At 45.9% G+C, this 19,736-nt stretch overlaps 4 protein-coding genes across 4 annotated transcripts; 1 reads left to right on the top strand and 3 right to left on the bottom strand.

The window, feature by feature from the left end:
- Positions 1-5,305: 5,305 nt before the first annotated feature.
- On the bottom strand, positions 5,306-7,230 carry F4817DRAFT_338535 (uncharacterized protein). Its single transcript, XM_049303433.1, has 2 exons — positions 6,803-7,230; positions 5,306-6,652 (listed from the first exon to the last, which is right to left on the bottom strand). The coding sequence occupies exons 1-2, from the start codon at positions 7,035-7,037 to the stop codon at positions 5,898-5,900; spliced, it is 990 nt and encodes a 329-aa protein (XP_049158859.1). The 5' UTR covers positions 7,038-7,230; the 3' UTR covers positions 5,306-5,897.
- A 105-nt stretch (positions 7,231-7,335) lies between these two features.
- F4817DRAFT_338533 (isoleucyl-tRNA synthetase) lies at positions 7,336-10,620 on the top strand. Its single transcript, XM_049303432.1, has 4 exons — positions 7,336-7,474; positions 7,524-7,726; positions 7,799-9,959; positions 10,014-10,620. The coding sequence occupies exons 1-4, from the start codon at positions 7,425-7,427 to the stop codon at positions 10,471-10,473; spliced, it is 2,874 nt and encodes a 957-aa protein (XP_049158858.1). The 5' UTR covers positions 7,336-7,424; the 3' UTR covers positions 10,474-10,620.
- Positions 10,621-12,261: 1,641 nt separating this feature from the next.
- F4817DRAFT_365474 (uncharacterized protein) lies at positions 12,262-13,610 on the bottom strand (the record flags this gene model as incomplete). Its single annotated transcript, XM_049306870.1, has 2 exons — positions 12,262-13,317; positions 13,458-13,610. 2 exons carry the CDS (start codon positions 13,608-13,610, stop codon positions 12,262-12,264), a joined length of 1,209 nt encoding a protein of 402 aa, XP_049158857.1.
- Positions 13,611-14,314: 704 nt separating this feature from the next.
- On the bottom strand, positions 14,315-18,798 carry F4817DRAFT_338529 (kinesin-domain-containing protein). Its single transcript, XM_049303431.1, has 3 exons — positions 17,813-18,798; positions 15,606-17,759; positions 14,315-15,552 (listed from the first exon to the last, which is right to left on the bottom strand). The coding sequence occupies exons 1-3, from the start codon at positions 18,332-18,334 to the stop codon at positions 14,614-14,616; spliced, it is 3,615 nt and encodes a 1,204-aa protein (XP_049158856.1). The 5' UTR covers positions 18,335-18,798; the 3' UTR covers positions 14,315-14,613.
- Positions 18,799-19,736: the final 938 nt, after the last annotated feature.

Here is a 19,736-nt window from a genome sequence, read left to right as displayed (position 1 = left end):
GTTACATACCAGCCAGATCAGCAAGCGCTCGGACATATCTCACTCATCAACTTAGATTATATACATGGATGTATTAGTGTATTGGGCACCTAAATCCTTCAAAAACTCCTCTTAACCATTCTCCAATCGATCAACTAAGCCTATCGGAGCACAAGCCTAGTTACTATAGGTAGGTACAATACCACCACGTGAAATGGGGTATGACAGCCTTACGAAGTGAATAGGATTCAGGATACCTAGTCTCATGCATGCGTATGTAGGACCTCCAACGTGGTAAGCCACGCCGCGCGGTGGCTCTACGCTTTAGCAAATATCACCAAGGCTGAGATGGAGGTTAGCCGTCTTTCATGCACCGTAGATGTAGGTGTGTTGCAGACATGCATGCCGATTCTAGCTGCAGCTGCCTGTTCCTCTTTGGGGGTCTGAGCACAAGCTCTCATCATCAGTGATTCCAGGCTATCGTATCTCTTACTCGCAAATTCCCTAGTGTCGTATCCCCTCAGTTGGTAACACAGTTGCAAGGTCACTCCAGCGTATGTATAGAGACAATCGATAGTTGATACATTTCGTCATTCTGAGGCTCAGCTTATTCTCACCGCTACAATCATAAACGCCGAAGGTCACCAGATATTAGGCTGAGGGGAATCAGCTACTTGGCAGTGACCGTCGGTATTCATAGCCATTAAGAAGAAGAAGAGCGTAACGAGATAGGATTTGCCATTGCGGATCTGTAGACATGTACTTACACATAACCAGCTGAACCACTTAAGCCCGGGTTTACTGATCGGCCAATAGAGTAGTGTTGATCACCCGGCTCCGAAACATCGACAGCTCATCAGATACGTGATTTACTTAGACCTGAGAACAGACCACCATGCAGACATCTTCCCCCGCGATATCACTCATCTCCCACGTGGGAGACAGGGGGCTGTGAGATATCTCCCCTGAACATTCATATTTCCCCATCCAATAGATGGTCCGAGCATATGGGCAAGATGCGTAAATGGCGACGAACGAGGTGGTCTGATCATCAGTCACGATGGGAATCGTACAAGTGCATGCTTACCACATATCACACATACGGACAAGTGAGCAAGCCAGCCTTCTTCGACACAGGAAGTCGATACAACCGTGCATTGCCGAACCTGCCCTCATACGAAGCTGGGCATACTACGTAACTACATATGTACAAAGCTGGTCTGTCTCTTACACTTTAACTGTCGCAAGGAGGCTTAATAATTGTTTGTGCGTGACCCTGGTGCATCTGCAACCCCGTCGTCGCCCGCGATGATGTTATTGCTCACCTATAATTGTACTGATAGGTAGTTAGTAATTATCGAATTTATCCATGAAACTACTAGTCTCCTTCCAGAAATGCTCCCGCGTAACAGATAGAAAGGCATGCGCGTCCTTAAGCCATTGTCCAGGTCTTATGGCTGCCAGCTACTACCAGGCTCGAGAAACGAAAGAAGAGGTAATCCGAGCACACCCTCTTTTCCAATGTCTCGGAGCTGGTGTACCTACCGCGAAACCATTGATCTGCCCATGACATTACCGTATAGGGCCAGGATTGTGGGGGATATGCGAGGTATCGACTTGTCTTAGTGTGGCGTCAACTTCGCTGGGAATTTCTATCACGTCTGACAGGTACAAGGACTCGAACCACAATCGTTAGCCCTTGCTAGCACGGACCATAAGATCTCTAACGATATTAGCATTAAACAAAGCTCTAAACAAAGACCAGTCATACCGTTTTCTCGCACGAAATTACCCATTCCAAGCTTGGCTATGCGCCAACCCCTTCTGTTCTTGTCACGCGGCCACTAAAACTGACCAAAGACGGATAGGCGGGAGTTTTAGTCCATCAACTCTATTAACAAGAGTCGGTCTGACAGGTACGAACTAGGTCAACGATGATCGACTCCTCGTCGAACCCCTCCATCACAAATCTGAAGTGGTGGGCAGCACTCTATTATCGCATCAAAGGAAACATAACAGTAGCAGTGGGGGCTGTCTAGCAATATGTAGTGTATGTAGTGCAATACATACGCAGTCACACATGCGTTACGGAGTAATAATAGCAGTTTGCGAGATGCTAAGTGGCTGAACAAGCCACCGTCGTATTTAAAAGATCAATAACAAATACTATCCGGGTACATGATCGGCGCGGACCCCAAGTCTCGTTATCATACGACACGGACGGGAACGCAAGGCCGATGTGGGATCGCACCATGGTCTGTGGTGAGGGAAGTACCTAGAGGGGGAGGGAATAAGGAGCCCGAAAGGCGAAGCCTGCCGAGGGAATCCGACGCTCTGGGTTGCCAAGCGTCTTGATCTGCAATCTCGCGACACACGTGTCCCTGGCGGCACAGTCCCAATGGTATGCGACTTGGGCTGGGCAGGCTGGGCAGTAGCTGGGCAGGCTGGACCTGAAATGCAGGCAGATAAGCTTGATGAGGGGATATCAGCCGTAATGACGGAGAGGGCTCGATACCCTCCCTCGACCAATCCCGTGTCTCGATCTACCCCCCGATCCTCCAATAGCAAGCTCTCCCAAGGAACATCTCTCCCGCGCTACCCACACTGATGTGTGTCACATCAGTCAGGGCAGAGGGGCAAGATGATGATAATTGTAAGACTCTGCGTAGAAGAGGGTGGGTAAAAGACGGTAGGGCACGGCACCGTTGAGACTGAATGTGGTGATACCTCCACTTCCCTCCACTTTCCTTCTCTTCCCTTACCTACCTCTCATATCCATACACGCGGAGTATAACCTACTGGGGATTGCGCAACTCAGCTAGTGAAACACCGACGGAGCCGAAGTTCCCTTGGATAAATTTCCCTATCGTCAGCTGACGAACACCACCTCGTAGCATCGGTGTTATTAGACCCTGTCCTGCTAATGCAAACCCCGGCTGCAATATCCGATACGGTAGCTGGGTAATAATATACATAATAATGAGAATATTATGTCGTCAGAAAAGAAAAAGAAAAAGAGAAAATCCCCGTGCGTCCCGAGTAATCCCTAACTCGGCGGACTTGATCCTAGCAACAACTTGGGCGAGAAAAAGAAAAGGAAAAAAAATTATGTACTGTACATACAGACATCTTACGTAGCATTGCAGACAGGCTGAGTAGAACCCCAGGGGGTTTGCCGCACACAAACGAAGAAGGCTGACGAATCAGTTGTTTTGATCTGTTTGAATGTACCTACCGACATACATACGAACACACTGTGGTGCTGGTCCAGCCCAGCTCGCCCCGTAAGCATCTAAACGCCACGCCTATACTAACAGCTTACAACATCATAAAATGCAATGCGCATAAACAATATGGCTTACGCGCGTTTGTTCTGTAGTCGCCTCTGGACGGGGATAGCGGAGTGACGGAGAACCGAGCATATTAACGCGCGCAACCAGGTACAATCTTCACCAAGTTGTTGTTTGCTGACTCCGTTTACACCTACTAACTCAGAGTAGATGAGCGCTTACGAGGTAGGGGGGGGTGACTTAGAAATATCTCCAGTAGCCGCCTTCCGTATGCACTCCGCCGCAACCGGGATACGCGTATCCGATTCACGGGAGCCTAGGACCAGGTCCGTCCGGGGTTTTGGGGCTGCGGCGAGGGATTTGTTTGGCGCTGGATACGAACAATGCGATGCAGCAGCCCCCCCTTCTCCTCCCTTCTCCTCCCCAACTTAGACTGCAGGTCTGATCCCGCAGATAGGTTACCCTCTCACGAACAACTCCTAGCCTGTGTTCTCCGGACAAACACGGAAACCTGAGGCACGAGACAAACAAACATCGGCCGCCGAGACGGCCGGACTGCGGGGATATCGTGGAGACCGGATGGGGCTGTAGGCCGTAAAGGCGACCGCCCTGTTTGCTGTCTGCCTCCATATTTACCTGTACCTACCTAACTCTACCTCATGTAAGTAGGTATGTATTTGCTAACCACGTCACAATTTGGGCGTTCATATGCGTACATACCCAGCGCTAGATTAAGAAGCTTAAAATAGTTGTTCGTAAATCGATACGTCGCATACATAGTCCTGCATATTGTAGTTTCCACATTAAGATGTTAAGAAATAATATCATTTTGAAAAAAAGCCTTGATTCCGCGCGTACATTATTCACACTCCCCTATAATATTGTTTATTTGAAGCCATAAAATCAAACCATCATTTTGTATATATTAACTTGGGTATTTATTATTAGCAAGATTAATTCGTCTAGTTCTCTCTCCCCGAGTATGTTTAAACTTGAATTCAATGTACTTTAATGTACGGATCCAGATTATTCTTCACCGTATGTGCGTTGGTGCAGGCCTGCAATGCATCGCTTATATTACCACAACAGCCCCCCTTTAAGCCATTGGCGAATAGGATGTAAGTATGGATAAAGGTCTTAGTAAGTTCTAAAAATGAACAAACTTAATTCTCTTATGGTAGATTTTACACTAGTTACCCTTATTTTCGCGAGTTTAGTTCGGCGTGGCATTTGAAATCAAAATCAAACACCGAACAATGTAATCACTTTAGTTAATTAACGCTCCGGAGTTGCGGAAATAAGGAAACAGTGTAAAGCTAAGGAGTTGTTTTTTTATCTACAAGTTCACGTAGATTATTCAGACTTTTACAGTTAGTTTCTTTTCGATGTATACAAATTAAATGAGTAACTTACGGTACATAGTGTCAAGGATTCTTTACAATAGTATATTCAATAGTCTTTGTTTTTAGCTTCTAGTTCCAATTCGGGATATATCCTAACCTACCCAAAGAATATTGAATCTTCAACTATGATATCTTGTACAGTGCTTCTCCGCGGGCCCGAGGCTACGTAGAATCGAACTCTACTTGCAGGTGTGGAAAGCGGGAGCTTCTCCTATATGCCATCAACTCCGATTTGAAGTTAAGGGTATGAACTGGATCCGGAGTTATGGTTCGGCCACTAGGAACCTTATGCTTCTCGAAAACCCGTAGACTAATTAAGTCTATTCCAGACTTAACTTTACAACTTTCTTATTATGTAGAGTACAACAATCTAAAAATAATCCCCTTTTCAAATGCCGGGAACTAAATAACTAGATCACGATGACTCTCTTTCCTTTTCCATGAACAAATCATAGGGCTATGAACTTTCGCCACCTTCAAGAGTATGAGACCTACAGAACCTATCTTTTACGTACTACAGTAAAGCCGAGCCAATCGAATTCAACGATATTGTCTCTCAATGGCAGTTCCTAGTCAATGAAACAGGGGAAACCCTCAAATCACGGCATATAGGGGTTGGGGGCTAGATAGGCGGTGTGGTTTAGCATTATAAGCTATCTGCATACTATTCTGCATCAAACTGCGTAGTTCTCAAATCGGCGTCTTGATTGCTTAGTCTATCTTATAAAAGGGGCTGGTGTAGTCTTGCATATACTACGTGGCAGAAAGAGGTATTTACATAGAGGCAACGTGTGAAATCTATGAGGTCTTCATGCTTCTTTCTAGAGACCTAAGATGATGAATACCACCTTGCGGATACCATGGTAGAATACATTGTGCATGCCTTGCTCGTGTTGCACTGCAGAAGGATCTGAGTTTGTTTTTTTCTGAGGACCGGCAATCAATGGATGATTTCCACAGCCTCTGTTTCAAGCCCACATACACACCGCATCGAGCGATCTGCCATCTCCAAGATGACATTATATAGGTATCGAATAGATCGCTCTGGAACTACATGCGACCGTATGCATTAGTAAGCCACTGCGTATATGTGTTGGCAGATATTCATTAAAACTACAGCGGTCGACTGGATCCTATAACCCACGTGGTCAAGTTTTGGGATTAGGGTGTAGGGTGACGTGCATGAATGCTACCGCGACAGCCGCGAATCCGTTGCGGGCACCGTTCACGACATGTCTGCGCCCGCCGGTACTTGGGTGGATATGATGAAGTTCTCCATCATGGCCTGGCCTCCGCCCCCATGTTTCGTCGCATGGCTTCCGCCCGTACCCGACGTCCTGCCGCGTCCCGCAGGTTGGGGGCCGGCGCCGATGTTACCTTCGCGGCGCTTGACGACGAGGCACAGCACGCGTCCGTAAATAGAAAATCCATCGTACGAGATGTCCATAGCCAGTTTTTTCTTATCATCGTCGTCTTCGGCATTGTCACCCTCCGGCGCTGCTGCTCCCCCTCTGCGTCTCTTGGCTGGTGGCGGCCGCGTGCTAGCGTCGTCATTTGGTTCATCATTGACGAATAGGCTGTCGTCCTCACCGTCTTGGCTATCATGGCTATCAGATATAATCTCCACATCATTGATTTGCTGATCATTTACGTCGCGATCTGCGTCTGTTTCTGTTCCTGTATTCCTACGGCCGCGCTTGGGTCGCCTGCCGCTGCTAGTACCCGTTGCGGTTTCGTCTACCGCCGGAATCGTGGCCAAGGTAGCAGCAGCATCTTCATCATCGCTCTCCTCATGTCTAATGAGTGGACCAAATTCTGTTGTAGCATCGACGTCGACAGGTACCTCGTTCGCCTCACCAATCAGACGACCCGAGTTCGATGTAAGCTTTGTTTGCGTGGTGTCATGGAAATGCTTATGTTTTGTGAGGAGCGCGTGGCGGGTAGCTGTCTCGGTGAGGAATATGGATACCTCGAAATCATCTGTAATGTGTTACAAACTGCGGGAATGTGGTATATCTTTAGACGTAGAAGGACTGCGGAGTGTCGCAAGGGATGAAGTACAGTATTCTACACGTCTGCGAGTTTGTAGTGATGACATAGAATACCTAAATATTCATGTATGCTACTCACCTTCGACCACTACATCCTTGATCCCCTTCTTCTTGGTACTTCGCTTTCGACTTCGTTCTCGCTCCTCACGTAATTTAGGTAAAACAAGCGGTCGCACGCTCTCGATGACTCTTGGCAGTACGGGACTCCTCGGGTTAAGGAGCCAAGTGTGGACGAGTGCGGGATTATCAAGGTATATGCGACATTCAAGGACTGAGTATTTGGTTATGCGGAGATATCGGCGAATGGGCGCCATGGCGGGATGGATCGTGACGCATTTCGCGATATGAATTCGTGCCTTGGGAGGATTATTAGCTAAACATAATCAAATTGTAAGACGCAGTGGTTATGAGATCACTCCCTTTATCGATAATGATCTAGATATAGATATTGGTAGCCTTGCATATGTGGCTGAGGCTCAAATAATATACATGATTTAATTGGATAAAGCTGTGTTCAGCCTTGTTTGATAAATTAGTGGCTTAAGCTTTATCGATATCGATAAGTGTTTGACCAATAATTCTTGGGAAAGTTCCTAAGAAACCGTAGTTTAATGCATTAAATTTTATGATACGATATGCTCATGTATTGTTAATATATCACTCTTAGTTTTTTAAACTAAGACAATGAACTTGATATTACCATGCAGAAATCATGGTCTACAACCCTGAGATTGCCGAACTCTAAGTTCCCGTATGTTAATTGTTCTGGAATTCTCATGCTCGAGCTGACCGTGGGCCAGTCCGAGACCTCTCCCCAGATTACGGGAGTTGTATATTCAACGATGCGCCGATGGCCTATATGAATGGCAGAGGCTTAATCGCCCTTCTGATAATACCTTTGTAATTCATGATGGCCCCCCCTATGCTAATGGTGATCTCCATGTTGGCCACGCCTTAAATAAGATCCTCAAGGATATGATTCTAAGGGTCAAAATACAACAAGGTCAGCAAGAGGATGGGCACAACGTATACCATACTTTTAAGTAACGTGGAACTTAACTTAGGGTATATATAGGCCGAAGAGTGGAATATACTCCAGGATGGGATTGTCATGGACTCCCTATCGAGCTGAAAGCCCTCGAGAGATCTCAGGGGTCGGAGCTTGGGCCCGTTGAGGTTCGGAAGTCTGCTCGAAACCTAGCATCTAATACGGTTCTAAAGCAAATGAAGAGCTTTAGATCCTACGGGGTTATGGGCGATTGGGACCAAAGATGGACTACGATGGATGCGACGTTCGAGATCCGGCAACTCCGCCTATTCCAGCAGATGGTTAAGAAGGGATTGATTTACCGCAGATTCAAACCAGTCTACTGGTCGCCCTCTTCGGGGACTGCCCTTGCCGAGGCAGAGTTAGAGTACCGCGACGACCATATTTCGCATGCGGCTTGGGTTAGATTCCCTATAACGGAAGATTGGAAGAAGCTTTCGCAATTTGAAAGTGTGCGGGACAACGTTCCGGGACAGCTGTACGCCGTAATATGGACCACTACTCCATGGACATTACCCGCAAACAGAGCTATCGCTATAGAGGACAAACTAGAATATTGTATTGTTCGCTATGGGAATGATGCTCTGCTGGTCGCTAAGAGTCGTCTTGATACTCTTGCGTCTAAGATTGGCGCCGAGGATATCAAAGTACTTGGGACCTTCGAAGGCGCGCAATTGACAGCCTTAAAGTATACTAATCGACTTCGTGGAAAGAACGCTCCTCTTCAACCTCTTATACACGCAGATTTCGTATCAGCAGACTCGGGATCGGGACTCGTACATCTTGCACCCGGTCATGGGTTCGATGATTACGAAGTCTGTCGGAAACTCGATATAGACGTGGCAGCTCCAATTGACGACCAAGGAAGATTTACTTCAGATGCTTTCCCTGACTCTCCTGAACTACTTCAGTCTGCCCCTTCTGTAAATGAGGGCGGGGGCCGAAACGTTCTCGATCTTCTTAAGCCTCACGGGGACGTTTTGCGGGTAGAAAGGCACCAACATAAGTATCCATATGACTGGAGGACGAAGAAACCAGTAATTATTCGGGCTACAGAGCAATGGTTTGCCGACGTTGGATCTATTAAAAAAGAAGCCCTTGCAGCTCTGAATGACGTTCGATTTATCCCAGAGTCTGGTAGAAAACGTCTTGAGAGCTTTGTCCAAGGCCGAAGTGAGTGGTGTATATCACGACAACGAGCCTGGGGTGTTCCAATCCCGTCTTTGTATGACGAAACGGGTTCGGCTGTGATGAATGAGGAAGTGGTCGAACACATTATATCGGTTATTCATCAACGAGGAACTCAGGCCTGGTGGTCAGATGCCCCTGACGACGAAGTTTGGATCCCGTCCTCTCTAAAGGGGAAAGGGAAATACCGACGCGGGACTGATACCATGGACGTATGGTTTGATAGTGGAAGTAGTTGGACGATGATGCCAGGTCGCGCAGATGTTTATCTCGAAGGGTCTGACCAACATCGCGGTTGGTTCCAGTCTAGCCTCCTTACACGAATTGCCGCAGGAACCCAGGTAGACATCAACTTTGAGAAAGGCGCTCCTTTTAAACAGTTAATCACTCATGGATTTACGCTCGACCAAGCTGGAAAAAAGATGTCCAAGTCGCTCGGGAATATAATTGAACCTCAACAAGTTATGGATGGTACCCTGTTGCCGCCAATCAAACGGAAAAAGGGAAATACGGCACCTCAAGGGCAACTCGCCTACGACGCTATGGGTCCTGATGCTTTGAGATTGTGGGTTGCGAGTAGTGACTATACGCATGATGTTGCTATCGGAACCCCCGTGCTAAGTACCATCCATACTACGCTGATCAAATACCGCACCATCGTAAAGATGCTCCTCGGCTCCGTGCACAAATCTGCTCGAACGGCACCTCTAACCGCAACAGATCATATTGCCATCCTGCAACTACAGGACACGATGCAAGAAGTGGGCAAGGCATTTGACAATTATGAATTTTATAGGGGATTCGCCGCGTTGAACAAGTGGGTAACAAAAGATCTCTCCGCCTTCTATCTCGAAGCCCTGAAAGACCGGCTATACTGCGGAGACGGTGGAGGTGTTATTGAGCCTTTACTCACCGGACTTCTGAGGATGCTGACACCGGTGACACCACTTCTCGTTGAAGAAGCGTGGGATCACCGCCCAGACTGGATGAAGGAAGACTCGTAAGTCTGGCTAGATTCCTCGCACACGCACCATGCTAATAGTAAAATATATAGGTCTTTGACTCATCCGTTCCACCAACTCTACAGCAATCCCGTTATTGAACCTAGCCGCCTCACCCGCGACTTAACCACCCTGCGAAAAGATATCCCGGTGCTTATGTCGGTCCATGCCGCTGTCAAGTCAACCCTCGAAGCTGCCAGGAGCGACAAGATGCTGGGTTCGTCTCTGCAGAGCAATGTTTTTGTTCAGGTTCCCGATATCCAGACACAGAAGGTGCTGGAATCCTACGCAGATGAACTGGAGAGTATGTTTGTTGTTTCATCGGCCGCAATTAATACCAAGCCCCCATTAGAGACAGAATGGACCTATACCCGGGAGTTCGAGGTTGGTGGAATTAAGGGGGCAGTGGTGGTACTGCCCCCAAAACACGCCAAGTGTCCCCGATGCTGGCGGTATGTTTCACCAAAAGAGGATAGCCTATGCGGGCGGTGTGAGGATGTGGTGGCGAGTTAGTATACTGTAAATTAACTGTACGCTATTAATAGATAAAGATCTCAAGTGTAGCTTGCCTTATAGGCCCCATCTCTCTAGCTGTGTAACCCTTTGACGATGATGTGGCTTTCTTATCCAATGTAGCTTTAGAGATCATAGAGAGCAGAGTGGCGAAGCTGTATGTCGAGTTACCTAACTCAATTTACATATATTACTGGCTGATACAAGGTTCCTAGATTTTATCAATACTCTATCGTTACCTAATATATTGCCTCGACTTACCCCCCTTTAAATATTTCCTTTGTAATGTTACCCCCTGGGGAAAACTTCCTACTCTGATGTCTTTAGCATCAAATACAATCTGGGCTTATCGTCAGTCACTTTCATACTTTCTATGGCTTCAAAAACGCAAAGCATGCTTCCAACTCCTCCTGGAAACCTAACTGACCAGATCGTTACAAGAACACCTTATGATGAATACTGGAAAAGATCCTGTAAATAACCTGGATCTCCTGCTATTATGTTGATCGCTAATGTTATATTAGTCCGTGAGTGGTGTGATTGTAGCGATGATATGATCTGTGCATACGACCCTAATTCCCTCGTTATCGGTCGCTATTGGCCAATTCCTCGAAAGAAGATTGGGGTTTCAACAACTTATACGGAGTATAATTCCATTTTCACTGGGTGCATGTCTTGTATGCGAACAAATAATTGTGGCATGGCAGGTACATTACTATGAAAAGAACTAAGAAACTACCTCTAACGTGGTTGAAGCCACTTTCTCTAGATGGCTTCTCAGAAAAGTCCTCCAATAATATGCAAGAGCAAGTGCCTATCAATACAAATGCAACAAAGGGGGAGAGTATACTGGAGAATCTGGATCTCCCCCCCCCCCCCTTTTTTTTCATTAACAATTATTGACTAAAGAGCCTAACTTAACAAGATCCTGTTGCAATTCCACGATAATCGGCAGCTAGGACCCTCTACAGATAAACCACTTGAACAAAAGATAAAACACAACTATGAGTATCGACTAGCGATGATGATCATTGATCGCCTCCTATTTCTCCAGAAGTCAAAATCCATGCAAAAATGTAGAAGACAAGATATAATAGCAGCTTGGATAAAATATGAAGGGCGGTAGCCCGAATCTCGCAAGTAGTTGAGATGAATACTACAATGAGGTCAGTATGGGGAAGGAAAAGGAGAATGAATTGTGCTATATAAACTTACCAATTAGGAAATAAGCGACTATTGCATCTCTCCGTTGTTCCAAGTCCGGAGAAATAGTGGTGATGCTAATTATATGTTTATCGAGTATAATTCAAACAATGACTTATTTGTCTTATCATCGGCATGGCCGATATAATGAATTTTTCGGTGGCCGCGGGCCAAGGTGATGAAAAAGGGGGCCGAACAACGAGGTGAGGATATATGAATTGTGCTGTCGATGTATTGCCAGAAGGAACGGCACGAAAAAGGATCTGCGACATGTCTAGAGTGTAGTAAATAATAAGGTGATGAGGAAATCGAGCATCAGCGCCAACTTGCTGTAGAGGCAGCCTTGCTAGATGTATGAGGGTATTGCTAGACCGGTTGAGTGCGATAGATCTTTTGCTCGATGATAGTATAGTCTTGTCGAGTAGATAGCTAGAGATATAACCAAAAAATGAATTCATGCTGGAGAGTGCTATAATCGATGGCGTGGGTCGAGGGGTATCGTAACGCGGACGTTGATCTCTAATCAATCGATAAAAATAAATCCGCTCATGTGATGATGGAATTGGTGTACGAGACGAGTCCGCGTTATGAATGAAGTTCCTCCGGGCGATCGGGTTCAAGGCGTGCGCCGTCGAGAAGACGCCAGATACGCCAGCGGTTCTCGAGCTTTTTCTCTCCGAACAGGATGCCGCCCGGCTCGAATAAGTTTTTCTGGCCCAGCTGGCGGCAAAGCAGCTCCCAGTCCAAGTCCTTGTTTATGTCGAGGGGCTCGCCAGGCCTTTCAACTTTGAACCTCCACTTTACTATGAACATATATTTTTCGTCGATATCGAACAGCCACGGGATCAGTTTGCCGCTTAGCAGCTCTTTCTTCCACCACGAGGGCGACAACGCGCGCGTGCAGGTGAGTTGTTCAGGAGTGAGGTTGTAGAATGGCCTTAATTTCTCGATGATCATATCAGTAAGCTCGATGGGCAGACGGTTTTCCATCCCGTGCCGTATAGCTTGATACGCCGGGTCCGGCTTGCTAGAGTGCTCATGGAGGAGTACCAAGCGCTTTAGGATGACTAGTGTCGTTGCCATTTCATTGGGTGAGGGATCAGCTTGTTGAACGGGCATCGCCGGCCAGCAATGGTTGATGTAATCGTTATATATTTCTAGACGACTCGTGTATAGAATACCAAGGTAGTCTGTTTGCTCGCTAATGGGGAGCTCGAGGACCCCGTTATTCTCCTGGCGGACCCTCCGAGCGCGCTGCATCCAGATTTCGTAGAACAGATCCATGCGACAGGGGATCCCATATTCATTTCTGCCCCGGGAGAACTTTCTGAAGTTGAAGTCGCAGCTGGACCGAAATTCGCAAAATATCTCAGTTAGTTCAAAGCAGACGGAATGAATAGGGATATACATCTCCGGGTCGTTGGTGTTGATTGCAACCGACTTTCCTCCTTTGAGACCGAAACCACTCGCGCCGCCGCTGAATTTCACAACTTGAAGAAGTCTGATCGGGTTTACCTCTTGAAAACGAGACTCTCTCGCGTTTTGAGGATCTGCACGCCGTTCCAAAAAGCCCGGTTTCGCCTTGACGAGCCACGGGTGCATCCAACGTCGTGCGTAATCTTCGGAAAGCGCACTTGGGACCTAGAGAACCACATTAGAGAATCCTTCTTTTTTTTCGTGAAAGGAAATATATTTAGATTGTTAACATTTGATATGACACCAAAGTGGTTTTATGAGGGTGTGCTTGTTGTATGTTTTGACTGGGATTTAAGGCGACTTACCGTCGGGGTGCATATAACACCGCATACAACACAGACTACGATCTCATTACAGCCGGGATTTGCTATCTCTGGGTCCGGATAGCGAGGAGGAAAGGTTACAGGGGGAATCCAGTGTAGATTCGGCATGTTAGCCACCGGTGGGATGGAGGCCATTGCTGCTGGAGGAGTCGCCTAAGATAATCGCGTCGTTTGCGTTGTATCGTGTGGTAGAAAGGTATGGATGAGAAATGAAGCGTAAATGTTTCGATCAAGTCTGGACTCTTAGCCGCAGTATGATTGTGAATTGTTACGCGATGTCAGGAACTTGATCTGAGATCAGGATTAATATGGGTATTTTTGTATTAATACCTTAGGTGCCTAAGGTAGTTGTTGGAGGATACTGTTTATATATAGGGATAATTATGGTCCTATAGATAATGAGGTAGGGTGATAGAAGTGTGACGATTTTTAGAGGGAGGGAAAAAAGGGACGGTAAGGCGACTTTTATTTGGAGGGAAAGGGTACGGAGATAGGAGAGACTAAACTCTGAAAATAGTTTGAACATTGGTCGTGTTTTTGCCTTAGTAGGAGGTAGTTATGAGTAAGTAGGTGCCTAGGTTTAGGAGACGACAGTGACAGCAAGAATTAACAAGAGTACTGGTCGGATCTATTAGACTTCATGATTAGTCTGTCATTAGTAGTCTGATGAATCTTAACTACGAGATGATAGAATTTTAAATGTGCTAAGACGTCTTCTTAAAAGCCGAGATGGATCGAGGCCATGGCGAAGAATAGTCTTACGAATAGTCGGGCGTAGCGAAAACTTTAACGTCAATGGAATAGTCATAGGTGAGACAAGAGTATAGCACCTAAGGTAGTTGAAAAAAAAAACCATATAATTCTTGTTCCTATTTCAAATAGGGGCAATCAAGAGTCAGGGGTATCTAGTATACTAGTCGTGTTGATGAACCAAGACAGGAGAGAAAGCTCCAAGGAGAATATATCAAGCCATGACCCTTTCCGCAACGCAGAAAACAAATGCGCACGCCCACTTCGCTGCTGCCACCTAACTCCTATAATTCAAATGCCTGTCACTTCCAAATTGACGCGGCAATTTTTGCAATGACCATCCGCCACCCAATGATTAAATCCCAAGAGCACCTACTAATCATGCTCTCTAGTTCAGCCTTGGGCTCTTCCTTCTTGAGATACTCTGCGCGAAGATCTCTCTACCACCTCCAGGCACCACTGATGAGAGGAGAGGTATATTTTCGCGCCCTTCGGCAGGCATCGACTGCTTACTCACTTTTGATGATCGTGTCGTCCTGCTCTTCTTAAATACGGGCATCGTAAAATCTCCGTCTGCGTTCGCGACCGTGTCCATCACCCCTGGGCCGACGTTAGCTCCGAACCTATGGACTGAGGCGTTGGCGCGGGCATCAAGACTGATCGCGCCTGTCGCGTTAAGGTTTAGATTTGGGTGCACCTCTCGTAAACTCATTGATAAAGGGTTCTGATCGCGTTCCGACAGTGGGAACGTGGTATCCGAGAAAGGTCTGGATGGAGATCGGTTTTCTGACAAACTCGGGTCCGAGTCGGAAAAGACCTTAGCTTTACTGGGTGACGGCTCACCATTTAACTCTCGAAGTAGTGCTTCGTGCGGCTTAGTATATGGAAGCTCTGAAGGGTATTCGTAAGTCGTCTTCCGGGGTGTATCTCCAGTCGGTTGGTATTCTTGGAGTACTGTGCTGTTTATGTCTTCCCGAAGATCAGACAGAGGCTGGCAAAGACTTTCCGAAAGAGGTTCCATAGAGTTTTGCGCGTTGATAACATCAATCTCCATCTCTGAGCCAAGGGTTTGGACCCTGGAATAGGTACTCTTGAAATGGTTGGCGATATTTCCGTATGAACTTTCGACAGTGCCAGATAAGCTCTCCACTGAGTCGGCGTGATCATCGTGATGTAGGGCATTTTGCGAACGGGCACGAGAAACGAAGTCGTCTAGGGACGTCATCTGCTCATGAAGATCTTTCATTTGTTCGTCGACAACTCGCACCGTCTCGGCATGTACTGATTTGGTTGTATCCTGTATTGAAGTGCTATGCATGTTTGCAATCTGTTATACTGTTAGTAATGTTGAAGGTAGAAGAACTTGAAGGGGTGCCTTACTGTCCAATCGTCCTTGAGCTTAGTTTTCAAGGTTTCCCGAGAATTGGCAACTTCATCAAGAAGTCTGGTTTCTTTCTCGTTCCAATTATCCATCCCCTGCGAAAATTGCGCCATGCTGCTTTCTAGCGCAGTACTATTGCCTTGCACACTCTGCTGAATAGAAACAGCCTTGTTTGCCAGACGCGATTCCTGAATCTCAGCTTGGGAATTGATGAGGTTTGTGATCTGCGCTAGGAGATTCTGTCGTTCCTCAGCCGCTTGTCTCCGCTCTTCGTTGATGACTTCTTGTAGCTGCGTCGAGATAGAAGTGTTCGTCTGAACGATCGTGTTGCTCGCCTGGTGAAGTTGCTCCCGGAGACTGTCGGACTCATTCTTTTGGGAAGTGATGTGTTTCAATAACTCTTCGAATATTGACTTAAAGTCCTTACCAAGCGAAGAATATGATGTGTGCAGCTGATTATGGAAAATACCCAATTCGCTGAGGACATCCTGGGATATTCGTTCGGCTGCTGTCGCGATAGCCTGAAGGCTCTCGCCCACCTTTTCTTTGATGTGGTCCCGGACTACTTTGATCTCTTCGAGTATTTCATCCATCTCTTCTTTAGACTTTTCCTTCTGTTCAATCAATTCTCTCTTAGATTGGGCGAAGAGCTCTAGGTTCTGATCAAGGAATGATTGTGTGGTGGACAATTTTTGTAGTTCACCCTGTACGAACGAATGCATCCGCTCCGAAATACTCGATATATGTTGCTGTTGCTCATTACGAAATTCCTCCACGCGACCTTCTACTAATGAAGTCACGTCCGATACTTCGCCTTGAGCTGTCCTCCAATTCATCCGGTTTAAAGATTGGAGATCCGATTTTCTTTTATTCTTGGCATGTAGACTACCCACGTCTTTGACAGTCTTATGAATCGTAGTGATAAGCTCTCCACCGATCATCTGCATCTGCTCTTCGGTCTTCTGATGTGCCTTACGTAGGTGGGCTTCTTCGGCAAGACTCTTGCGGGCTGCCTCCAGCACCAACTCGGTTTGATCGAGAACACCCTTCGTCTCTTCAAGTTGGGCTTTAGTAGCATCGTGATCCTTCTTCAAGCCCATGAAACTGGAAGTCAAGGAGAGGAGCTCCTGGACCTTATTTCGTAGGTTGGATTCGAGGGTTTCAATCTTGGCGGCCTGTTCCTCATTTCGGATTCTACGAGATTCGCTCTCGGCAGTCATTCCTTCGTAATTCTCATTGGATAAATAGACACCATTTCGTTGACGGGTCACGATCAACTCGCTTCGTAGTCGCTCAATCTCATTTGTAAATTCTTTAAGAAGGGTTTCTTTGTTGATTCTCTGATTAGTCTGGGGCTTATTTCGAATGTTCTTCGCTCTGAAGGCATAGTCGAGAGTGGATATGGTCTCTTCAAGGTTGCTCTTTGCTGGTGAGATAGTGGCGATGATGCAGGTCTTCGTACGGCCACCTAGAGAGTCTTGTAGTAGTCTGGTCAATTTGGATTCTCGATAGGGGATATGTGAACTGTGGTCAACCAGCGCGTTGATAACGCGCCCGAGAGTAAGCAAACTTTTGTTGATTAAACCAGCCTCCGCAGCTCTCTTATTCTCGGCCCCGGAACGCTGAATATTCTCGCTACCGGCAAGATCCACGAGATTCAACTTTCCAGCACTGACGTACTCGGCACCATCTTCAGTTTCTTTGACACATGCTGTAATGGTAAACACTGTATGGCTTCGACTACTCAGGTCGTTGCATTTAGTGGCTGCTACCTGTCGCTTTAGACTGCCATCTTGCAAGAGTTTGATACCTTCTGCAGCGTTCTTGATGTGTGTCTCCTGCATGCCCTGGACAACTGTAGTGGCGTGACCTCTTCGAGACGCGTCGTCGAATATTTTTAGTTTAGCAGTTTCTTCGACAGAGATCAAGTCCCGAAGTTCCTCGTTGTATAGCTCGATAAAGGAGCATTTGACGAAGCTATCGGTATTCTCCGCATCTAATTTGTGGAAGAGCGAGTGTAAGACTCGCGGAATAATTCCGGCATCGTCGGAAAGGAGGCCTAAGGTAGTGTTCATGTCTCCAGACATGGTGTATGTTTTGCCAGTACCGGTTTGGCCATAGGCAAATATAGTGCAATTGTATCCGCCAAGCATCTGGGTACGAGTTAGCTGGGTATTTGAACAGATTATCAGTTCACATAAAATACCTCTTCGAGTATGGGCTTGACGACATCATCGTATAACACGCTCTGATCGGCGGCTTGGGAGAAGACACGATCAAAATTGTAGGTCTTATTGCTCAAGGCACTTGGACCCATAGATAATTCGACCAATTTACCCTTCACGCCCTCGGTTGAGACCACGACGGCACTGTTCTCTCGTACTTCTCGGTCGTTACGTCCTCGGCATCTAACAACGACATCGATATTTGTCTCTGCGCCTGCCTCTATCTCGTAATCGCGCTCCTTACGTTTAGCACCTAAGGTGGCAGCAGACGATAGCGAGTCGGCTGGCGAAGGTGCTGCATTCCTGGGAATTCTTCCAGCAACGGCAGCATGATGATGAAGAGCCTGGTTTCGAAGTGACGGAGTTCTATTCGTAGGTGGTCGAATACCGGAGCGGGCAGCAGAAGCAGAAGTACCAGAACGGGCAGAAGCAGAAGCAGAGGTACCAGGGCGGGTGCTAGAAGCCGTAGGGGGCCTTTCGCTCCTATAAGAGCGGCCCTGCATCGCGGCTGTCTGTCGTAATTTGATTTAGTGGGATATTGGATATAAGCTGGTACTTTAAGCTAACAAATAAGGTTGAGGTGCGTTAACGCAGAGCAAGGCGAGGTAGGGAATTAGACAAGAGAAGAGGATAGCTCATGGGGGATATTGAAGAATTGACTAATTTGCTAGCGAAATAGAACTTGTGTGACAGAATAAGATCTTCAGCTTAGTAGGAGGATAAGGTGTACGGTGGGACGTATAGGGTTTGTACATATGTAGAAGTTGGGTTTGGTCAATAATTGTGCAAGGAAGAGAGACGCGACACGATGTTGTATTCTGCGAAGTCTGTGCTTTCCGCTAATGTTGTTGAGAGGACCACTAAAAATATCAATACGTTAACCTAGAATGTACACCTTGTTGCTGGGACAACAATCATGGCTCCACTGATAGAGCTTAGATAAGCTAGGTACCTAAGTGTTGGGCGGGGTAGGAAGAGAGAACTTTGGCAATTTAGATGCCGGATTTATCTCAGTAAACTCAGACCACAAATTCGAGATCGTTCGTGAGGTTGTACCTCCCCTAGCCACACTCTTTTTTAACCAATCAAACCCCGGAACAACCCCCCAAAACAATCTCGAATCTGTGGTCTAAGGCAGGTCTGGGACCCCGCACACCAAAATTATACGTCTAACGTTTTAAAACAACAACATTAACGAGATCATCAAAACAACATCATCAAAATAATAGTATTAACGCGCTTTTATAGTAAGTTTAATTGATTATACAATCGTACTAATCTCATTATCAGGTCTATCGATTAAATCTACGCGTTTTAAGTCTTTTAAGGTATTAAAAATGGCCACAACAACGGTCGCAACGCGTTAGTCGCAACGCGTTAGTCGCAACGCGTTAGTCGCAACACCGGTTACAACACCGGTCGCAACAATAGCCGCAACAAACGTTAAAGCCTTATCTCAATAGCTCAAACCAGTAATGCGAAATTTTTTTTGTTTATTTTGTTGTACCCTTTTTAGCCATACTAATTTTTAACTAATTATACTTTTAATTTACTTTTAAAAAAAATTTTACATTATTAATTTAAGTTAATTTAATTATTTTTACTTTTAAATAAATATTTATTAAAATAATATTAATTATTAACGTATTTAAAATAAATAATAATTAATTATATAATAATTATTAACTTTTTTATTAAGTTTATCGATTAAATTTATACGTTTTAAACTTTTTAAAAGTGTTAAAAATGGCCGTAATACCGGTTATAATATTGGTTATAACGTAATAACTGTAATTTAATAACTGTAATATGTAATAAAATTATACGGGTATAAAAAAAAAACAAAAATATTAAAGTAATTAAATTATTAACTTTAAATATAAAATATATTATTTTATATATGGT

The sequence above is a fragment of the Daldinia loculata genome (assembly GCF_022478755.1).
Source record: "Daldinia loculata strain CBS 113971 unplaced genomic scaffold F4817scaffold_26, whole genome shotgun sequence".
Lineage (NCBI taxonomy): Eukaryota > Fungi > Ascomycota > Sordariomycetes > Xylariales > Hypoxylaceae > Daldinia > Daldinia loculata.
The sequence above is the reverse complement of the archived record's forward strand: the minus strand, read 5'-3'. Positions and strand labels throughout refer to the sequence as shown.

Bases quoted from the DNA above. Each gene is read 5' to 3' on its own strand.
- F4817DRAFT_338535 (XM_049303433.1), bottom strand. From the start codon at position 7,037: ATGGCGCCCATTCGCCGATATCTCCGCATAACCAAATACTCAGTCCTT. The intron at 6,653-6,802 runs GTGAGTAGCATA...AACACATTACAG, and splicing joins CAAGGATGTAGTGGTCGAAG to ATGATTTCGAGGTATCCATA.
- F4817DRAFT_338533 (XM_049303432.1), top strand. From the start codon at position 7,425: ATGCAGAAATCATGGTCTACAACCCTGAGATTGCCGAACTCTAAGTTC. The intron at 7,475-7,523 runs GTATGTTAATTG...ACCGTGGGCCAG, and splicing joins TTGCCGAACTCTAAGTTCCC to TCCGAGACCTCTCCCCAGAT. The intron at 7,727-7,798 runs GTCAGCAAGAGG...GGGTATATATAG, and splicing joins AAGGGTCAAAATACAACAAG to GCCGAAGAGTGGAATATACT.
- F4817DRAFT_338529 (XM_049303431.1), bottom strand. From the start codon at position 18,334: ATGCAGGGCCGCTCTTATAGGAGCGAAAGGCCCCCTACGGCTTCTAGC. The intron at 17,760-17,812 runs GTATTTTATGTG...ACTCGTACCCAG, and splicing joins TCAAGCCCATACTCGAAGAG to ATGCTTGGCGGATACAATTG. The intron at 15,553-15,605 runs GTAAGGCACCCC...ACAGTATAACAG, and splicing joins AGCTCAAGGACGATTGGACA to ATTGCAAACATGCATAGCAC.